A 22,415-nucleotide genomic window follows, 5' to 3' on the forward strand; every position below is an offset into this window, starting at 1 on the left:
CAGGCTCCAACAATCCTGCCCTCAAGTCCCCAGGGAAGAGCAATGTCCTGGAAATGGAAAATGACACTGACTTGGAGAAAGGAAAGACTGGCCAACACTTAAAACTGGGAACGCTATGTGGCCAAATGGCAAAAAAGACAAAATCAGACTCCTACCTCACACCATACATAAAACATAAGCTCTATAGGTTGATTAAAGACTTGTGTATCAAAAACAAAACTATGAAATTCTTAGTAAAAATATAAATGAAAATCTTTCAGACTTTGGTATTGAGAAAGATTTCTTAAAGATGACACAAAAAGATTTGACTGTTAAAAAGATGGATAAATCTGTACAAAGAGTAAGAAATGAAAAAAATATATATCTTAAGTAAAATGAAAAGACAAGCTGTAAGTGGGAAGAAGATTCTCATAATACATAAAATCAGCAAAACATGAGTATGAAGAATATATAAGATATCCTGCAAGTTCATAAAAGAAATACAACCAACCCCAAAGAAAAATGGACCAAAGTCATGGACAGACATATCACAGACATGAAACCCAAGTGACAAGAAACACAAGGAAAGATTTTCAGTGCCACTGGTGATCAAGAAACTGCAGATCAAGACAGTGATGACGTATGTTACACGCATTTTACTGGCAAATTTTTAAACTGGGACAATATCAAGTGTTGAAGAGAATGCAGATCCACATAATCTCTCATCCATTATTGCTGGGAGAGTAAATTAGTGCAAGCACCTTCGGAAACGCGTTTAGCAGTATCTCCCAAAGTTAAATATTCAGATCTCCCATGACCAAGCAAATCTACTGGTAGTTATATGCTCCACAGAGACTCTTGAACATGTACAAAGAGAGACATGTACAAGAATATTCTTAGCAGCAATGATTACAATTAAAAAAAAAAAAATCGGAAACAACCCAAGTGCCTAAAATTGAAAGCATGAGTGAATAAACTATGGCTTATTCACACAATAGAATTTTCTACACTCATCAGAAAAATGAACTCCAACAGTTTGTAATACGAATGAATTTTAGTATAATATTAAGTGAAAAAAGTAAGTCCCTTCAAATTACTCATAGTTCAATACCCTTCTTTATAAAGCTAAAATAACCAAAACACTAGAGATATGTATAGATGCAGTAACACTGCATTAAAGCAGTGGAATGATTAACAAAAGATTCAAGAATGGGTTACCTTAGGTGGGGAAAGACACACATAGTTACAGGTAGTTGATTGTTCAGTTTCTAGTGTTTGGTTTGGGTGGTGAGTGCAAGGATGTTTAATTTATTATTAAAAGTAACTAACTAAATATGTTAATAAATAAAAGCAAGCCCTTGTGTGGACCAGTGATGAGCTACATTATGAGTCGAGTATTATGACAACCCCTGTTCTCTACAACTGAGGCCCCATCTTCCCTTTTCCTTTGTTTTAAGGGACACTGGCCACTGAATAATGGTATATTTTACTGCCCAGGTGCACAGACTAGTTTCTGAGAGTGGATATCAGTGAGGCCCTAGGCAGACTAGGCACATAAAGAAATAATATATATCCCTTATCCGTAAGGAGCTCTCTCCAGCAGCATAGATAGTCGCACCAACAGACAATGAGAGAGAGAAATGCCAAGTATCTGGGTGAGGTCTCTGCTATGTGCTGTGGGATCTGCTCCTCTTTGCTGCACTGCTCTCCTTCCCCCACTCAGGCTCTAGGAGCTCCGCGTGCCAACTAGAGAGGGTCAGTCAGGGGGCCACCTGCCTCAGAATCCCCTTGGAGGGCTGATACCATGCACATCCCTGGCCCCTCCCCAGATCTGCAGTGTCAGAATCTTTGGGGTAGGGTCCAGGATTCTGCAATTTTAGCAAACTGCCCAGATGCACCTAAGGTCTGAGAAATCTTCCCTGCAGAGATTCTATGTCTTGCTTTATCCCCTTTGAGAATCCAGGATAATATTTTGAATGTGCTACTCTCTACTGGCACACTTCCCCCCACTGGTCAAGAACCCTGGCAGCCGTTCCATTGTTATAGCCCCAGGGAAGAGAGATGAGGAAGGCTTCCTCAGAAAAGAAGATACTATAGAGCAAAAAGGTAGCGGCCCCTGAAGCCACAAGACATGTGTGTCCCAACATGCCCACCCTGGACTAAAGTCCCAAAGAGAGATATTTTAGATAGGTTGTGGGAAAAGGCAAAAACAGAGTCTCTCTTCCCTTTCCTAATTGGGTCCCTGGGACCTGGTCCCAGACACTATTTTGGAGAGGGAAGGGGAACTATTTTGAAACAGAAAGACTTGTTAAATCTGAAGCCACAAGATGTCATTGACTGAAAATTTTAAGTTGCCACAGTACAAAGTGAGGTGGAGACTCAAAAAGATTAGATTAGATTTAGAACAAACAAAACCAAGAAGCTTCATCGTCTTTGCACGTTGAGTGTGGTGCAGAAATTTGCAAACTGGCACGGCTGTATCTGCACTACCACCCCAGGGCCTGTTCTGCAGCAGGGACTGAGTAAATGCGGAATGCGACTAGGCTGAGATGCCTGAGACATCAGGGAAGACGCACTGCACACTTGACCTTGGGTCAGGGTCTTAAAGGGATGAGTGGGAGTTACTAGTTAGTGTGTCGAGGGGTGGGAGTAGGGAATGGGGCGGGAGGGTGGTGGTGCAGTAGAAGGTATTCCGGGCAGTATTCACGAAGAAAAGAACTGTGGAAGGTCATGTATGGTGCCAGGAGAGACGAGGAGCCAGCCAGGAGCCCAGAGCATGTCCTCGGAGGAAGAGGACTTGTTCCTTTCCTGCCTTGTCTTTCACAGCAGTCTTAGTACCCAGCCTGATGTGGACATCCCAAGTCCCAGGCAGCCCGCTTATACCACTTCTCACTGCAGGAAAGCTGTGCTTTAAAAACCTGCAGTGACATAGCAACCACTGGCAGCTAGAGTCCCATCTCCTGCCCAAGCAAAGGTCCCCGTACACAGCTGTCAGAGAGTTGCCCAGTATTTGGAACAGGGGCAGAGAGTGAGGAAGGAAGAAAAAAATCTCTTAGGAGGAACAATGTGGCACTTTTTTCTAACATGGAGAAGGAAGCATTTTCAATAAGAAAATAAACATATCTTCTCCTTTTTATTCATTATAAGAACAAAGCATGGTGTAGTGGAAAGAAGAGGAGTTTTGTTATTCAAAGGACTTGTGTTCCAAATCCAGCTCCACCACTGCTACCTATGGGTAGCAGAGATGGTCATCAAATATGCTATGCATTTCCCTTCAGTTCCCAGATTCCCTTGCAACTAGGTTGGGAACATGTGATGGGGTCTGGCCAGTGGACTGCGGGTGGAATCTCTGGGTGTCACTTTCAGGCTGATGTAGTTGAAAGTGGTTGTACTTCGTTCCTCGCTCTCTTCCCTGCTGCAAAGAGGCCATGGGTACAAGCTGGCATAGCTTCACAAGGGACAAAAGGCGTCCGACCTTCCTGACCTTTATCAGACTTTGCACAAGAGAGAAGTAAACCTTTGTTAAACCACTGATATTTGGAGATTGATTTGTTACCCCAGAATCACATAGCCAAATACACTAATGCACTAATACATTGTAATATAACCCTTGGTCTCATTGGGATGAAAGTTACTTGACTCTCTAGGCCTTGGTTTTCCCATCTATAAGATGAGAATAATTATACCTATGTAATTGGGTTGTAAGAATTTACTATATGTTTATGTCCTATATAGCAAATAATATATAGCTGGCATTTAATAAATGTCTCTTCCTTTAAGATGCAGTTGATGTCATTATTATTCCTGTGGTTATTACTGTTATTCAGGGGATACAATAAATGTCTTTAAATAAGCAGCAACTGTGTCAGGCACTCTACTAGTTGTTTTACATGCATGATCTCATTTTTGTAGCTAAAGAAACCAAGCCTCAAAGAGGTTACTTGTTCAAAGGAACACAGAGCTAGTAAGTGATCAAGTCAGGATCAGAAACAGGGATTTCCTAAACCAAAAGTCCATACTCTAATGGCAACATGGCTACTCACATTTCTCAGATGTGGAACCCCGGAGGCTCAGAGATGTTACATAAGTTCACCAAGCAAAGCAATAACTGTTAGAACGAGAGGACTTTTCTCTATTCCAGACCAGTGTTGCAGTGATGTGATGATTAGAAAAGATAATCCCCCGCTAGGGCACTGGACAGTGATGTCTGTGCCCCCTCCCACCACAGAGGCCTAGCCCATTGTGAACTGAGGTCCTAGCAGCTCTGGATACTGTGGGCAACAGATAAGAAGAGGGGGAAAGAAGGAAACTACATCTTGATAAAAGGAAAACTGGATGCTTTGTGTTCAGAGAACGGCTTCTCAACAAAGTTTCCAAAGAAAATCCCACTAGCTGAAAATAAACATTGAAAGCGTTTCCAAATCTCTGTCAGATCTCTGTCTCTCTCTCTTTCTCTGTCTCCCTGTTGGTCCCTCTCTCTGTGTGTCTCTCTGTTTCTCTCTCTGTCTCTCTGTCTTCCCCCCACCGCCCCCTGTTTGTTTTGGAACTTGAGAAAAGTGAGCAGTGTGGATCCTAAAGCAGTTTACACTGAACCAGATGGCACATGCGATTAGCATCAGACTAAAAAGACACATTACTTAGAGATTAGGTTCTAAGCAGGGACAAATCTGTTCCAAAGGAACAGAAGGTTTGGTTTTCTCGCAGACTCCCCTCAAGAGCTTCCTCGGGGCGTACCTATTCATCCCTTCTCCCATCAGCACCATCAGGCAAGCCCGAGCTGGAGAAAACAGGAAATTCGTCTCCATAGATGTCCCAGTTCTCCTCCCGCTGAACCCGGAAGTCATTCACACAGGGCAAGCCACTCCCTGCGGGACCTCGACTGCTGGTGGCCCCTGACTCCCTCATACCCCAGGCTAACAAGTCACATTATGCCACTGAGTCTGCACAAAAACCCAATGAGACTCGTTCTGTGGTTGTTCCCACTTTACAGCCGAGGAAATTGAGACTTACAAGGATTAAGTACTTTACTCGGATCACAAGTCAAGTAAAAGTTGAGGCGAATGGAGGCTAACTGCCTCCATGAAAGAAGAAAGAATTAAAAAGTGTGTGTGTGTGTATGTTTTAAAAGAGCCCCAAGGAGCAAACCACCCTAGAGGATGTCTCTCAAGTGTCCCTAACTATGTAACTATCTTGAGGCCTGCAGCAAGGTAAACAATGAGGTGAGAAACCACAAACATCTCACCCTGACCTATTCTTCTGGGCTCACATCGCACAGGTCCTATGCAAAAACACTCCAGGGAAACGAAATAAAAATTGGAAAAACGATTCAAAGCAGGAATGAGACATGGATACAGACCAAGGCCTTTTTGTTCCTTAAGTCCTGTGCTTCTCAGACCCTGGAGAAAAACACACAGCTTTCAGGGAAACAAGGAAGCTTAGCTTAGGGTTACGTGCAACTATCAACTATGAAGGGATGACCTTATTGCAAAGAACCTGAAGGTAAGGACAGAAGTTGGGAAAATGAAAGGGGCAGCAGAAATAATAACCACAACACCAGTAATAACAGTGATCACTTAGTATGGGATATTATATTGCTCTGATAAGCACTTTAAACGTACTGTCGGTCTCATCAGCCCACACAACAATCTTCTAAAACAGACATTGCTATCATTTTTCCCATTTTACAGATGAGCTTACTGAAGATCAGAGAGGTTAAGTAAATTGCCCATGGTCAACCAGCTGAAAAGGGGCTAAACTAGGAATCCAACCCAAGAACCAGTGCCCTTAACCAGTAAACTTTCTCCCCCTTCTGCATAGGACCCTCCTGAAGAGAGGCCAATAGGATAGTCTGCCAACATTTCGGAAAGTGCTTAAAAGCCTTCTGGTTCCTCTGCTTGATGTCAGTACAAGTGTTCAAGGCTGTGAGTACAAGCTAATGTCACCGACAATACTCCAGGCAATTTGCACATCTGGCAGTTAGATAAGTGCAGACTTAAAGCAAACTGTGTCCCTGAGGCACAGGACAATTCACAGGGAGAACAACAGAAGGAATTTCATTATAACTCAGACTTGGCCAAGGAATCAAACTCCCCTTATTTCAGGGTATAAAGGAGACACTCACCCAAGAGCCCCAGACACCCAGTAAGTTCGTGTGTATGAACTCAGATTGTATTCACTTGGAACTTGAGGATTTAAGGAGAAGGCTGAGCTGAAGTTTCCCTTGGGGTGTTTTTTTAATTTGTTTTTTTAATTGAAGTATAGTTGATTTACAATGTTGTGTTAGTTTCAGATGTACAGCAAAGTGATTCCGTTTTATATATATATACATATATACAGATATATACAGATATATATGTGTGTGTGTGTGTATATATTCTTTTTCAGATTCTTTTCCTCTTTTGGGTTACTCTTGTAAGAGGGTTCACTTAACAAATAAATAGTGGGAGAAGAGTTACCTTTAAGCTGTGCATAAGAGCATACTGCTTTCACACGTGAACCAAGGATGGATAGACTAATTATACATTGCAGCCTCTTTAAAATGGGTCCCCAAAGGGCTCTCTGTTCACCTACTTCTAGTCTCTGTACGTATGTAAAGGTAAGAATTTTGCATTTTCTTTGTAACTGTGTACAACACTGGGGCTGGCCTTCTGTCAATTAATATTAATCAGAGGGTTTTTACTGAATCTGAAACTCAAAGACGCAGCAGGACTGGCGAGCAGCAGCTGTCCAGCCTGCCCTGTGGTTATGCTAACCCTCAGAGGCCACCATCAGCCCAGGAGATGTGACTCCAGTAAAGGAATCACTCCTACTCCTACCAGGCTGGAATTGACACCGCATGCCCAATCCAGGACCACGCTAACACTCCATCTGGCCTCGATGCTGAGCCGGGCCCCCGACCGTGACTGCCGCTCTGAACAACGAGAGGGAGCCAAGCAGCCCTTGCTCTCTGCTGCCTGTGCAGCACCACATGCAGCAAGAGTCGGCCTTGCCACGCCCCTAGGATGGGACTCACTTCACTTCTACAGTGACACCACCTGAAATCCAGAAAGGGACTGCCAGGGCAGGAAGGGGCAGGCATATTTCAAAGTTTTCAGAGTGAGGGTAATTTATTCCGACATGGAAATCAGAAGGTGAAAACCGAGGAAGGCTCACTTAAAAAAACCCAGTAATACAAGGCATACAGCAAGACTTAACCAGGATTAGTTTCTAATCACCTTACACAAACCACCTTGCACAAACCAACCATGTATGTACTGCGTTAACCTGCTGTCACACATCTGTCTAAATGGTCAGGAAACTCCAGGCATGAATATGAAATCACAAGAACACTTTTCTTCCCATGCCCTTCTCCTAGCTCTAATTCCACGGGATGAGATTCAGACAGCAATTCTGGATGCACCATGTCAACCAGACATTAAGGGGGAAAGTCTTTACAGTGAAGTGGTTCCTGAATCTTTAATACATAAATATTCAAGCTTCACTCTGAATAAATCCCGGGTGGGAGATGACTGATCCTCTGCTTTCTAAGACTTCTTATTTCTTGCACAGTTTGCTTCTCACAGAGAGGAGTGATGTAGGAAATGGTGAATACTGACATCTAAGTCCTACCTGCTCATAGCTGGAGGACGTGTGGCCATCCATCCCACTGATCCCCAAAACAGGGAACCCCAAGGCTCTTGACTGTGGGATGCTGGCTGGGGACTGGTGGTTACCAGAGATCAGTCTGGGTGAGCAGAAGCTCTGACCACAACCATTGCCCAAGTCCACTGTCATTTCCTGCTCTCCAGGAAATACCGTTACGTGAAGAAAGGCAACGTTCAGAGCAGTTGTATAACATGCTACTATGAGAGTAGTAATAAAAGACCAGGGGAGAATATATAGTTAATGTGTGTTTGCTTGCTTATATAGTGAGGGCCCCTGGAAGCAAACACAACAGGATACTGAAGCCACTGGTGCCTCTGTGAAGGGATCAGACCTTTACCTACTTCTCACGTAGAGTAAAAACCTCACAGCAAAATGACTCCAAATTTAGCCTCTCAGTAAACTTTCTCAGGAAAACAAACAGTTCAGCCTATGTTTTCCCTAAATTAGTTTCGATTCTGATATCTAAGTCGTCAGCTACTTTCTGCTTTCCCCCTTCATTCAGACCAAGGGAGTTGTTAGAGAAGAAACATTTCCTAACTGCGCAGCATGTGATGGGCGCGTGGGGTCTCTGGCACCCCCAACCGGCCAGGATGCTTTGCACTCACCTTGTTTTTTAAAGAGGTTGCTCTGGACTATCTCATTCATGGACTGGACTTTCTGCTTCTGGAGTTTCTCGGGAGGGATGCAGGCGTAGAACTCATAGAGGAGTTGGCTACGGGCAGGAAAAACCAGAGCACGCAGAGCTCGTTAAACCAATGTCTGCCACCTCCTGGCACTTACAGTCTGTCCATCCCCAGCCTGCCAGCTCTGCAGGGGCAGAAACAATGTACCTCTTGCTCCCTTCGCCCCCCACCTCCGTGCATGATAAGCCTTCAGTAAGTATGCATAGTTGGTCTTGGTGTTGAATACTGACAGTGTTCAAAGAGATGTGGAAATCTGAAAATAATATCAAGAAACCCAACCACTTACTGTGTGTATCAGGCACACGTTTTGCACTTGACATCCACTGTGCCACTTAAGCCTCACAATTCTATGACGTAGATCCAATGCTTATCTCAATTTTACAAGTGGGAAATGTAAGGTTTAAAAAGGTTAACTAACTTTCCCAAAGTTACACAGCTAGGGAGGGTCAAAGAAACAAGGGTTCAAAACCAGATTCTAATTTCATTGCCATGCCATCTTATTCACTAATGTTTTATGCTTAGTAATGTTTTATGATAAATCTTAAGATCAAAAACGTCCTTAATTTTTTTAAAAACTCTGAAAAGTTGTGGGTTAGAACCAGTTTGGGATATGAAAAAGGAGATAGCTCTTTCCAAATACAGTGAAAATAAAAATACCACTGAAACAAAATTACAGCTCCTGTCAGCTTTCTAAAATCAGCTCATTGTGCTTATTCATTCTTTCAAATCCTTATTAAGCATCTACTTAATATGTGACAGGCAATGTGCAGGGCAGTGGGATACAATAGGAACAGACTTGGTCCCAATTGGCATGGAACTTACATTCTAATGGAGGTCAACGTACAACACAAAAGCAAGCAAATCAATACAAGGCCGTAGATGCAATGAAGGAAATGAACAGGGAGTTGTGTCAGAGAGTAACGGTGCAGGGGTTGAGGGAGGAATAGAATTTATTTACAATGTTCAGAGGTAGCTTCTCCAAGAAGATAACATTTAGCTTGAGACCAGAAGAATGAGAAGAAGCCAGAAGAAATCTTCATATGAACAGTGGATAAACTGACGAGAGCTGAATAAAGTTTGGAATGCGCTGAAAAGAATTGTGCCCATGTTTATTTCTTAGTTTTGATAGCTATGCTGTAGTTATCTAAAATGTGAACATTAAGGGGAGCTGAGTGAAAAGTATGCAGGAACTTTCTATACACTATCTCTTAAGTGCTTTTCCAAATCTAAAAGTATTGCAATATAAAAAGTTTTTAAAATCTTCTATACGTTATCTTGGAACTTAAGTGAATTTAGGAAAAAGAGGAAAAGGGTGTATCTGGCTCAGATGCCCCTGTTCTAAGAGCATAAGCACAGGAAAATAATGTGTTCCTCCCATGAGAGGAATGGGGTGAAGAAGGAGAGAGTGAAGGGGAGCCCATCTCATTATCCCATTAAGTGTCCATAGGTTGTTCTCCATTTGTAACTACAGGGCTTACAGGGCAAAGACTGGAACCCCAAAATAACCTTCAAGCCCAGGTGAAATGGAGACATTTACACCAAACATCAGTTTTTTAACCTACATGTTCGTATTCTGCATCACTGATATTGTCAAAGAAGGATGTTTACTTTATAGTTGGTTTTCACCAAATCTGACACAACCCAATGAAACTGTAAAAATCCCACACCAATATCCCTGCAGGAAGCTCTGACCATGTGTCCTCCCTGGCCCCGCGCTGAGTGCCTGGCTGGAATTACCCACAAGAGCTCTCCTCTCCCTCTGAATCCCTGGCTTGACAACAGAGCCCAGGAAAGTACACACCATAAGCTCACCTGAGTAACTTTGCATCAAAGACGGTTTCCACATCATAGAGGACAGATGGGATGTATTTCAAAGCTGCCACCTAGGTAGAAAGTGAAATAAACATGAGCAGTGCCCACGGCCAACAACTCTGCCTGGTGGTGAGAATACTTTGCAACATAACACAGATCAAGGGAAAATGATCCTGAATCCTGGGCACTGCTACAGTGATTCAGACTCTGCATGTAGATTGAAACACCAGGTGTACTTCTTTCAGGAGTTTCTTCTGTCTTCAAGGGAGCAGAAATGCAGAGTAGAGCAATCAAAAACTTTGAGGTTATACACACTTACAGTCAAATCCTGGGTCTACTCCTTAGTGGCCAGGTGACTTTGGACAAAACACTTACCCTCTCTGATGTCTCAATTTCCTTATCTATAAGACAGAGGAAATAATGTCTATTCTGCAGGATTGTACAGATTCAAAATAATATAAATGTGGCATCCAGCAGAGAGCCAGACATATTTGCGTGCTCAATAAGGGTAACTTCTATCTTTATTGGAAGATGGTAAGCTTGAATTGTTTTGTTGGTGGCAAGGATGACATGCACTGAGGTATTTCTATTTTCTCTCCCTGGCCAATTTGTGAACAATCGTCAGCGTGTTTTGGTCCACTAGCTGGGTTAGGAAAACTGGGCATTGTGGTGGATTGTTTCTGTCCTCTGTGCAAGATAACTGATACACCCATAGGCGGGAAAAAGACCCAGGCCCTTGCAAACCAGCACCATTTGCTAAACAGCAGAGTAGACTGTAATTTCCACAGGAGGAGTTGTAAGTCACATAGTTGGAAAATAATGTTTAAAAATCTGGTAGATGTATCCATTTTATATTTTCTTCTTATTTTTCTGTATATTCTAAGTGTTTTATAGTCAACAAGTATCATCCTTTTACAAACAGACCAAAATTAAAATAGAGAAAATTCTTTTTTTAAAGAAAATCTTATCCTAGCCATATACAGTTGCACTTCTTAGTTAACATAAATAACAATCATGACTATCCTCTGAGAGTGTTCAGTGGAGCAGACACCATGCTGTTAGATTATTTTGTTAAACCTTATTTCAGCCCACAAGGGATACACTATTTTCATAGATCAGGAACCACTAGGGCATCAAGATTCAATAACTAACTAGGTCACAAAGTTAGCAAGTGGCAGAGCCAGGATTCCAAATCAGGAAGGCTACTTACAGAGCCACTCCTTGCAACCCTCAGATAGCACTGTTTTTCTCCATGCCTCCACGCTTTTTTTTCTTGTTAGTTATGATTTTTACAAGTCAGTATTATATGTTTGATATTAAAAAATTCACACAAGTATTAGGGTGAAAATTGTCCCTGAAGTCCCACATCTCCACCTCAGCCCCAATCCCTACTCCTCAGAAGGGATCACTGTCAATATTGTGGTGAGTCCCAACTGTTTTCTATGCATGAACAAGTATGTGTTTGTGTGTGTGTGCATGCATGTGCATGTGCACATGTATGTGTGTGATTATACAGTTCAGTAACTTGCTTTTTGCAGTTAACCATGTTATCACCAGTATTTTTGCACATCACTTCACAGAGTGCACTCTTCATTTCTAATCACTGCACAACAGTGCTCACATGGGTACACCAAGTCCTCCTTACTGACGGACTCCATGCTATCTTTAGTTTTTCTTTATTATAAAATAAGTGATAAGAAAATATTAAAATATACATCTGTGTATCTGTGAGAACCCCTGTGTGATGGATGGGCTGCTTGAAGAGAAATTAGTGTGTAAAATGTATGTACACATATGCAAATGTACATACAAATGTATACACATATACGTTTTAGGAGATAATGTCATATTAACTTAGAAGCAGTAATCAATTTCCTTCTACTCCTTTCCCTATAACCTTGCTAACACTAGTATACAAATCTGTCTCATTTTGTCAATCTGATATATAATTTGCAGCTGCAATCTGCGAATTTTTGGATCTAGTCCAGGTGGGCACCTTTTCTATACTTATTGAAAAACTGTATTTACTATATATAGCTTGTTTATATTCTTTCCCCATTTTTCTTTTGGGTGATTTCTTATTGGTGTGGAATTCTTTATATATCATTAATATTAAGCCCTTTGCACAGCTACATGTAAAAGAATGAAATTAGAACACTCCCTAACACCATACACAAAAATAAACTCAAAATGGATTAAAGTCCTAAATGTAAGACCAGACACTATAAAACTCTTAGAGGAACACATAGGCAGAACACTCTATGACATAAATCACAGCAAGATCCTTTTTGACCCACCTCCTAGAGAAATGGAATTAAAAATAAACAAATGGGACCTAATGAAACTTAAAAGCTTTTGCACAGCAAAGGAAAACATAAACAAGACGAAAAGACAACCCTCAGAATGGGAGAAAATATTTGCAAATGAAGAAATTGACAAAGGATTAACCTCCAAAATTTACAAGCAGCTCATGCAGCTCAGTATCAAAAAAACAAACAACCCAATCCAAAAATGGGCAGAAGACCTAAATAGACATTTCTCCAAAGAAGATATACAGATTGCCAACAAACACATGAAAGGATGCTCAACATCACTAATCATTAGAGAAACGTAAATCAAAACTACAATGAGGTATCACCTCACACTTGTCAGAATGGCCATCATCAAAAAATCTCCCCCCCCCCAAAAAAAAATGGTTCTGAAGAACCTAGCGGCAGGAAAGGAATAAAGATGCAGACGTAGAGAATGGACTTGAGAACACAGGGAGGGGGAAGGGTAATCTGGGATGAAGTGAGAGAGTGGCATGGACATACATACACTACCAAATGTAAAACAGATAGCTAGTGGGAAGCAGCCACATAGCACAGGGAGATCAGCTAGGTGCTGCTCTGTGACCACATAGAGGGGTGGGATAGGCAGGGTGGGAGGGAGACACAAGAGGGAGGAGATATGGGCACATATATATATGTATATAGCTGATTCACTTTGTTATAAAGCAGAAACTAACACACCATTGTAAAGCAATTAAACTCCAATAAAGATGTTTAAAAAAAAATTAACCCCTTTGCAGTAACACATTTTGCAAGAATTTTCTCTTGCTTGTCCTATAGTTTGATTGTTGCTTGTCTTTTAGCTTCGTTTATCGTATCTTTCATTGCACAGTAGGATTTTAATTTGTATGTTGTCAGATGTGTCAGATCTTTTCTTTACATTATTGGATTTTGTGTCCAGAGATTTATTCTTTATTTTTTCAAATCAAGATGGCAAGAGATAACAAGATTCCAAAGTGAATGTTTCTAAAACTAGGGTCTATTGGGACACCCTTTTCCCATAGGATGATGTTAGGTATTCTGTGGCGGAAAGGTGCGGGGGTAAGGAACTGCAATCAAATAATTAGAGGAAAGTTTGATTTAAGCAAAGATAAACCAGTAAGGTGTTTCTGGAGGGGGTTTTTTGGCAGAACTTTTCAGAATTTTAATATGCTAGGATGCATTATGACATTCTTCCAGGCAATTATAGTATACAGTACATTTCAGCCTAGTTGGTCAGGCCATCTGTATCAGGAAACATCAAGATATGACAAAAGCAGATGCCTGCAGGGCTGGGAAAGCAGCGGAAAGAGTGAAATGAGAAGAGCACAGGCCAGTGGGAAGTGAGGAGGTATGTGGAACCCACACTCTGTCTAAAGAATGAGTCATTCTTGTTCACTTGTTTTAACACAGTGCGAGCCAAATCAAACACACCTGCAGGCTGCACTTCTCCCGTGGGCTGCCAGCGTATAACCCCTACATTCTAAAGAGACATCTGAGGCACACACCCTGATAAAAGCCCATCTAAGCATTCTAGCAAACTGCTCCTTCCTTCACTCTTAGGCTGAGAAACATAGAGCTCTGGGCCCACAGGCACCTGGGGCGGGGGTGTGGGGGGGGATCCCTGTGCTCCACCCAGCACTTGCATATGCTCCGAGGCCCATTTCTTCACCCCCTGAGCCTCAGCATCTTCATGTGGGGCAGAGAGGAATGATGCAAAATAAAGTATATCTTGCAGCTATTGTAATGCCCAGCATGCAGCAGGCCCCCAAAAGTGTGTGTGCTGGATCTCTCCTTATCTCATCTCTCTGACACCAGCCCTCATTACCCAGCACCTGGACAAAGTGTAACATGGACTCATCATAATTAAGACCAAAGTGAGGGAACAGAAACAGAAAAGAAATTCCCGGCGAGTTGGGGAAAGCCAGGACTTCAGTGTCTGCAGCAAGTTGCTGGCTTTCAAGGGCTGCATGTCATTCCAGGGCTTCAGAGTGATACTGTAGAGCACTTATCACCAGGTGTCCACATGGACACTCACACTTAAACGCTTCAGCTATTAGTAAGGAGGAGCTGGGCAAAGCTGGGACAAGGGCTGCTTCGGAAGGAGCCAAGCTTCCCAGCCTCCCAGCCCTGGGCTGGCAGTAAAGTAAAACAAACTGAGGGGTTGTCATGCTGAGACTCAAAGGGTATTATCACCTCGACAGGTCTATTAAACTTCCATTTGGTCCAGGGGGCCTCACAGAGAAATGGCAGGCCTGTGGTTTTCTTTTCCAAAGGGGACAGGAAGTTTGCCAAGTCTGTTGTCACAGCCAGCACTGGCCTCAGGAGGCCTGTCCACAGTCCTCACCTTCACACAGCCCTGACACACCTGAGTGGAGTGATAGCAGGTGGGTTCAAGCAGGCACTACCACCAAGCACTCCCAGGAGGCAGAAGAGCTCAGCCATAAGACCCACTGGAGACCTCCATTCATTGCAAGTTTCTAAGGTCTGGGATTAGAAACAGCTTGGCTTTCTAGACCTGTTGGCCTCCTGCGAACTGCGCTGCTCTACTGTTGTTATTATCTTTACTCTCATTAATATTACTATTGCACATAAACTTATATTCCTGTGTTATTACTTTCAACCCATAGTGTATATCCCTATATCACATATAATATTTAATAAAAACAAACAGATGTTTTTATGTAGGTGTGTATGTGCATATATATACACATATACCTGTGTATATATTAGGATTAAAATATATTAATCAAAATAGCAAACCATTATCGGAAACTTTATACATGCATGATCTCATTTTATTTTTACAACTGCTCTGTGAATAGACACTGTCATCCCACTTTACCAGTGAGGAAAATGATAGCACGGAGAGGTAAAAATAACTTGCCAGAAGCCACATAGCTAATAAGCCGCATACACAGCAAAGATATGTACCTGATTCTGTCCAACTGGCTTCGGACCAGTACGCTCTGCTACTGCCTACCCTGCTTTAGGAAAAGTTTCCATCTTGGTAAGTGTGGAGGTTTTAATACAGGAGACAAGGCTGAAGTGGGGGAGGAGGTAGATAAAGAAACATCTCCCGTTCAGGAGAATGGCTTTTGAAAGAAGGTACAGTTTTTCTGATATGCCTTAAGGTAAGAATCCTCTTCACCACATATATGAAGGTTGCAAGAATGGCCACCAGGACAACATTTTCCAGCTCAGTAATTAGTTTATAATGGGGCACCAAGTGAATTTCCTAGATGAATCATCGATTCCAAGCCCCTCTGCCAGAAGCCAGGTACAGGCCACAGGAAGAGAGCCAGCCCCAAATCAAGGAATCGTGATTTTACTGTGGCCCTAAGAGAAGCCGCAGGAAAACACTTGAAATGATTGCTATCCAGATGGACTTCACCAGAGCTGATAATCCTGGGCTTCTAGCACACAACAGATGTTTAAAAATAGCAACAAAAATCAAAACCACACAGTTGCACTCCCTCAAGCTCAACGGGGATTTGTCTTCTACGTGTTTCCAGGGTTCCTTATCTCCCCCCGCCCTCTCCTTTTCATTCTAACCAAGACTGCACAGTGTTGGTGCCAGCAGACACAAACTTCTGGGCAAAAGAACACATCCTGCAATGGTGCAAGGTTATACGAGAACACTAGACATCCTCCTCATTCAAGAGCTCTGACAATATTCCCATCCCATCAATTTTCAACCCTTTTATTTTAGCCAAGTAATGGACAGTCAAGGTCCATGGAAACTGGACAAACAGTGTTACAGGGATTCACCGCAGGTGACCAGAAGCAGCAGCTTCCTTATAGATGCTAAGCTGTCCCTGAGGAAAATACATCCACTCTCCCCAGACATTCACCCTTGCCACTGGTCTTTCAGTGAAAGGGAAGGGAAGAGGGACCAATAGGTTCTGGGATATGAATGTCTCTGTGCTTTCTGTAACCCAACAGTGTGCTGGCCCCTGAGTCTTGGCATGAGGCAGGAGAATCCAGTGTTTAAAATGGCTGGCTGAAGAGGCCAAGTTCAACTCTAGGTGGGTCCCTTTTACGTGAGTGTCCTTGGGGAAGTTAACTCTCTATGCTCCAGTTTCCTCATCAGGAGAATGAAGGGAATAAAGTCACCTACTTTATAGGGTTGATGTGACGATTAAATGAAAAATAAGAGCTATCAATGGGACTGCAGCACCTCATTGGAACAGAATTTCATCCTACCCTCCATACATCCAACATTCCCAAGTACTGCCCTTAAGTATGGGGTAGGTGGTTACGAAGGGGACAGTAAAGAATCATTTAACAACTTGAGATGAAACTCCGGCTCTGGCTGTTAAATATGCGTCTCCCCTCTCCTACCTCTGGGGGCAGCCTGCAGGCCACTTCTCCAGAAGGAACCACCTTCTTCCCTTACTTCGGACATGTGGGTGTTTTACAAAACTTAACAATGAAAAGAGAGGAAAGGAAGAGGCCTCCTTAATTAGCCTGACTTCATAACTGCAGACCAGACGTCTGTCCATCTGTACTGTTGTTTACGTTGCTCATTGCTTAGCCACCTAGCATTTTGCCTGAAGACTCAGCTCTTTAATGAAACCATACTTTCAAACTCTGGGCTTACACAGCCTGGATTCAAGTCCCAGACCTGCCACTTCTCAGCTGTGGTTAAGTTACTCAATCTCTCTAAGCCTCCACTTCCTCATCTGTAAAGTAGAGATAAGAAGAGTATTTGCCTAATAAGGTGGTGGTTGTAAAAATCAAATAAGCTAACAGTATATGTAAAGGTTTTAGCTCAGCATGTGACACATAATAAATGCTAAAACATAAAATAGTGCAAACTAGTATTCATTCTTTCATTCACTCAGCCAAAAGATATTCAAGTACCCACTATGTGACAGCCACTGTTTCAGATACTGGAGACCTAAAAGGCAGAGCCCCCTGCACTCCTGGACACTCTAGTGGCTATATTAGCAATCATGTGTGGCGATCATAGTGGCCAAGGGAGCATATCATACAATTATGAGTTGCTTATTTATTTCCACTCATACCATCAACTTGGAGAATTATAAAGAATCATGACCTAAAGGAGAATGGGTCTAATGGGTCTGCACAACGTCACCAAATGGCCATTACTCACACTTGAGCTACATCCAATTCACAACTGTCTGGTGTTGACTGTCTCATTCTGCCATCAGTTTTATCAACAATATTCACAGGGCTGGCACACATGGGGACTTCTGAGCATACAGCCCATTCTTGAAAACACGTGGAAACCCCTGGCCATACCCATTCGTTGTGGCTTAGAGAAGAATATTAACTTTGGAGTTAGAAGAGCTGGGTGGATTGAAATCATAGCTCCACCACTATGAATAGGTATAATTTAGGATGAATTATTTAACCTTATGAGCCTTCTGTGGACACTGAAGACAGCGATTCCTTGCAGACCTTTGGTAGGACTAAAAACACTGCATGTGAAAGGTCAGCTTCATGCCTGACACACGGTAAGTACTCAATCAGTGGAACATGTTTTTAATGCTCCCTCTACCCTCTTTGGATGGCTAGCTTTAAATTCTCCATAGCTTTGGGTGAGCTACTGCCATGCCAGCTCTGAACAATAAGGAAAACCACAGAAAGCAATTCACAAAAGCCAGATGAAACTCAGACATTGAGAAATAACTTGCTTGGGCCCCAAAACTCACAATAGGCAAAGCTAAATTGAACCAGATAGGCTTTACTCTGAACTGAGGCAGGCATGAATTAGGGTTTCCACCTAAGCCACTACCCAGCTGGAAGTGGAAAGTCTGGACTAGAATGTCAATCATTGGCATTCTTAATCCGTGCTCTCATCCAAAACTTATGGCAGACATTACTAATAGATCACAGCACTCTTTCCTACTGTACCCCCATGCAGGCTCAGAATCAAGACTACAGTCATGTTGTACTATTTCACTGGTGAAACTTTCCCTTCCTTTTTTATTTTTCATAGAGTCAGTTCTTGTGAGTTTATCCTCCTTGAAATTTATATCTGTTTCTTGATCTAACAGAATAACTGGATGACCTAACACTGTTCGACTTCATGTGACAGGGTTAGAAACAAAAATATTCCCTTCCAGATTCCACTATAGGAAAATGCCCTCAAGGCTTCTGTTTTACGATGAGGTAAAGGAGGGAGAGATATAAATGACTAAAAATTATTTAAATGGAACTATGTAACAGGCTTTACACACCATGCTTTACGTGCATTACTTTATTTAATCCTCTCAATAATCCTCTAAATTAGACTTCCCATTTTATAAAAGGATAAACGAGGCCCAGGAAACTGAAGTGATTTGTCCAGTGTTACCTGCCCAAGGGGCCATGCCCCATTTCCCACCCAGATCTCTCTGGCTCGAAATCCAAAGCTCTTTCTCCTGTAGCAAATGTCAAAGTCTGCAGAAGATCTCTTGTGTGGGGTTTGCTAACATCAAATGGCCTTGACTCCTTTCCCCTCATCGGCCCATTCCTGGCACCCTAAAACAGCATTCAGTTTTTTTCAAATGGTATTGCTCTCTGTATTTGAATATGACTTTACATTCTTCTTTGACAACTTTTCAACAACCATAGGAATAGATGGAAAGCATCACTGATTTTATGTAACTCCTAGAAGCTAAATTTGACCCTTAAAGTAAATTTAAAAAGAGACAAAGTTCCTTTCCATGACTTCAAGGTAGAAATCCATAAGGAGAAACCAGCGTAACCTGGAAAACAAGACATTTCTAACACAGTTACCCAGACAATAAGAACCTAGGTTCTTACTGACTCATGCCAAAGCCATAATAATCCTATTGGCTCTCTGCATTTGCATAGCATTTTATAATTGGCTCTTTTGCAGACAATGTTCATCTGATCCGAACAGTGAAGTTCTATAGATGAGGAAACAGAGACACTGAGAAGTTAAATCCAGGGTAAAATCATATTGCTGATCAAGAAGAACATTCTGTTGACCCAGGTCTCCTCAGGACCAGAAATTCTCCTGGCTCATCTTTTTGCTTCCTTGCTTCCTTCTTTTTTTCCTCCTTTCTTTCCCTACCTTCTTGTTCCCTCTGCCCTTTATTCCTTCCCCCCAAATACCTGTAGTTCATCACAGGGAAAGAGGTGCTGAAATCGGAAAGGGTGGCTCTAGGATGGCTTATCCCCTTGTCTTTCTCAAGGTCATGCGGTCTCTCTCCTGGCACCTCTGCTTCTCTGGGGCATCTACTCCGATTTCCTCCCCACCAACCGGCTTCCTCTGTTTGTCCATCGTTTCTGCTCCCTCACACTTCAGCTTCCTTGGAGCCTATTTCAGACCTGATGCAATGCCACAGCCTCTCATTGCAACCGGGCATCCTCAGCTGTCACCGGATATCCTAACACTCACTGTGTGGTCTCTCACTGGAAATCAGCTGCTTCCAGTGTGATATCAGTGTGAAGAGGTGTGGAAATCACTCTGCCTCCGGGGTGATAGGCTCTGGCTCTCGTCATATTTCTTCATGCTGCCCCCTGCTCCCGTTACTCCCTTTGCTTTGAAATGATGAGGGTTTGAGGAATAGAGGGAGGACTTAAAAAAAAAAAAAAAAAAGACTAGCAAGAGGGAAGAGAAGGTGAAAACTGTAAGACTGCAGCCCCAACTCATTTCAGAGAAAACCACCATATCCCCAGTAGGTGCTAAATGTGTAGCATAAAGAACAGTGTAATGGAGCGGCTCAGAGCATGGTTTTAGAGCCAGGCAGAAAGAGATCCGGATCCCAGCTACACCCCTTAGTGCCTAGGAGCCTTTCAATCTCCTTATCTATAAAACAGAGATCTGAACACCTATTCCGAGGGCTATTCATTCAACAGGTATTTATCAAGCGTCAACTATGTATTAGGACTGTTCTAGGTGCTGAGGATACAACGATGAACGAGACAAAGCTCCCCTCTAAGGAAGCCGTTAGCAGAGTGATTCCCAAACTTTGCTTCATACTAAAATCAAGTTGGGAGATTTTTAGACTCCCTTTTCCCTAGTCACACTCCATACTAATTAAATTAGAATGTTTGCTGGTGGTAGTCAGTCATCAGAATTTATTCAAGATCCTCAAGGGATTTTAATATGCAAAGTTTGGAATCCATCATGTTAGCAGCCAACACTCCCCAGAGAGACTTCTGCCTTTGCCTCCTCACCTGCATTCTGGCTGAACTAGTACCTCATTCGTTCTAACCAGAGGCTGGGCAGCCCCAGGCATAGCTAGCTAGTGAGTATTTAAATTAGCAATTAAAAAGAAAACTCTGATCAAAAGAAGAGGAGGTACTCTGCATTAACCCACTGGTTTAAATCAATGTGTCTGGGTTTTCTTCTTCCTAACTCATGAGGCAGCTCTTCCCGAACACTTGTGAATAAATGCTGTGAAAGTCAGGAAGTCTCCCTGAAACAGCCTCTTCACTCAGCCTCTTGGCTGCTAAGCTCATTCTCAAACATAGGGTTAGACCTCAAGGTTTCTCAAAGATTTACAGAGTTTGTAGATCATGGACCACTAAATTACAGGACCCATTTTCTCCAAAATATCTCTTGTTTATTGAGGACATTCTCACCCCAAAATGGGAGCTCAGTTTATGGTGTGGAGAATAAAAAGTGGACGATTTAAGAGACTGACAACTTAACTTCTCTCACCACTAGAAGTGGATCGGGTTTGACCTCCTTCCTTCCAGGGAGCAAAAGCTTCAGAGTTATTTAAGAAGAGGCACCACTACCTTCATGGGAAACGAACAATAAATATGCCATCTCCTGCTCCGAGGAGCCCTTGGTGTTCACGATCCTTACACCACAGGCCCAGCCCAGGCCTTCAATTAACACATGGCTGCGTATTCAAGCAAAAGTAGACGTTATCTCACTATGCTGTTATCTATCAGATGACCAAGGGAAAAGACAGAATTTTTTTCTTTTGTAGTGTAAACCAACCTGCAAAAGGATGGTTGTTTTATATTGACTTTTCATCAAGTTGTTGATGGATTCAAAGAGGCGTCTCATGGATTCTTCAAACTCCATCTGTTCCTTGCCTTCGTAAAGCCTGAAAGAAGACACATCTGAGTCATTTCTCAAGCCAACAGGCAATACCTTTGAAAGTGTGTGCCAGCCACAAACTTCATTCGAAATTGAGAAGAGACAGGGGTGGAGACAGGGACTTAAGGGGAGGGGGCTTGATTCAGCAGTCGCTGCTTGCATATGCCACTCAGGGGAAACCCAGGTCCCCAGAACAGGTACCATCCAACTGACTCGGCATAATAAACCGCCCCCTCCTGCCTCTTTTTTTCTTTTTCCCCTTGCGGTACGCGGGCCTCTCATGGCCGCAGCCTCTCCCGTTGTGGAGCACAGGCTGTGGACACGCAGGCTCAGCGGCCATGGCTCACGGGCCTAGCTGCTCCGTGGCATGTGGGATCCTCCCGGACCGGGGCACAAACCCGTGTCCCCTGCATCGGCAGGCAGACTCCCAACCACTGCGCCACCAGGGAAACCCCCTCCTGCCTTTTTTTAAACCCTGAAGGACCTCAAAGGAATGAAACTCATCCAAGCTGAGGGGACCTTAATAATTTCATCCTTCTGCAAGAATCAGAGGGAGACTGTGGTCATCAGACTTTCAAAGTATCTTGGAAGTATCAAGGAGAAATATTTTCAAATACACTTCCCCTTAGCCACTGCCCGCTGTCGGATGAATACAGTTGTGTCTGTTCCACATCAGGGGCCATCATTCTCCCTGCCCTCTTATTTCAGGAGTGTACTTGATACCTAATTTAAAACTTTTTTGCCTCTGATTATAAAGGCCCTACATTGATATTGTAAAAAGAAAAAAAATGCATTACTTATGAAGTGAGACTCCTCATTAATCCTACCATAAAATTAGCAACCGTTAAGGATATCCTTGCAGAGATTTTCAAGGCCTGTCTAATATATACATGTGACTTTTTATAGAAACCATCCCCTTGCATAAAATCAGTCTCCAGGCCCCTGAGTCTC

General features: G+C 42.8%; 1 protein-coding gene across 1 annotated transcript in view; it reads right to left on the bottom strand.

Moving 5' to 3' along the window:
- Nucleotides 1–22,415, bottom strand: part of DOCK2 (dedicator of cytokinesis 2) — a 407,441-nt gene that overhangs the window by 283,599 nt on the left and 101,427 nt on the right. The window contains exons 23-25 of the mRNA XM_082836577.1: nt 21,363–21,471; nt 10,119–10,189; nt 8,229–8,335 (exon numbers count right to left, since the gene is read on the bottom strand). Coding sequence (XP_082692703.1) covers nt 8,229–8,335; nt 10,119–10,189; nt 21,363–21,471 — 287 coding nt within the window. The remainder of the gene's footprint in view (nt 1–8,228; nt 8,336–10,118; nt 10,190–21,362; nt 21,472–22,415) is intronic.

Source organism: Leucopleurus acutus (assembly GCF_964270905.1).
Source record: "Leucopleurus acutus genome assembly, chromosome: 3".
In the NCBI taxonomy this organism is placed as follows: Eukaryota; Metazoa; Chordata; class Mammalia; order Artiodactyla; family Delphinidae; genus Leucopleurus; species Leucopleurus acutus.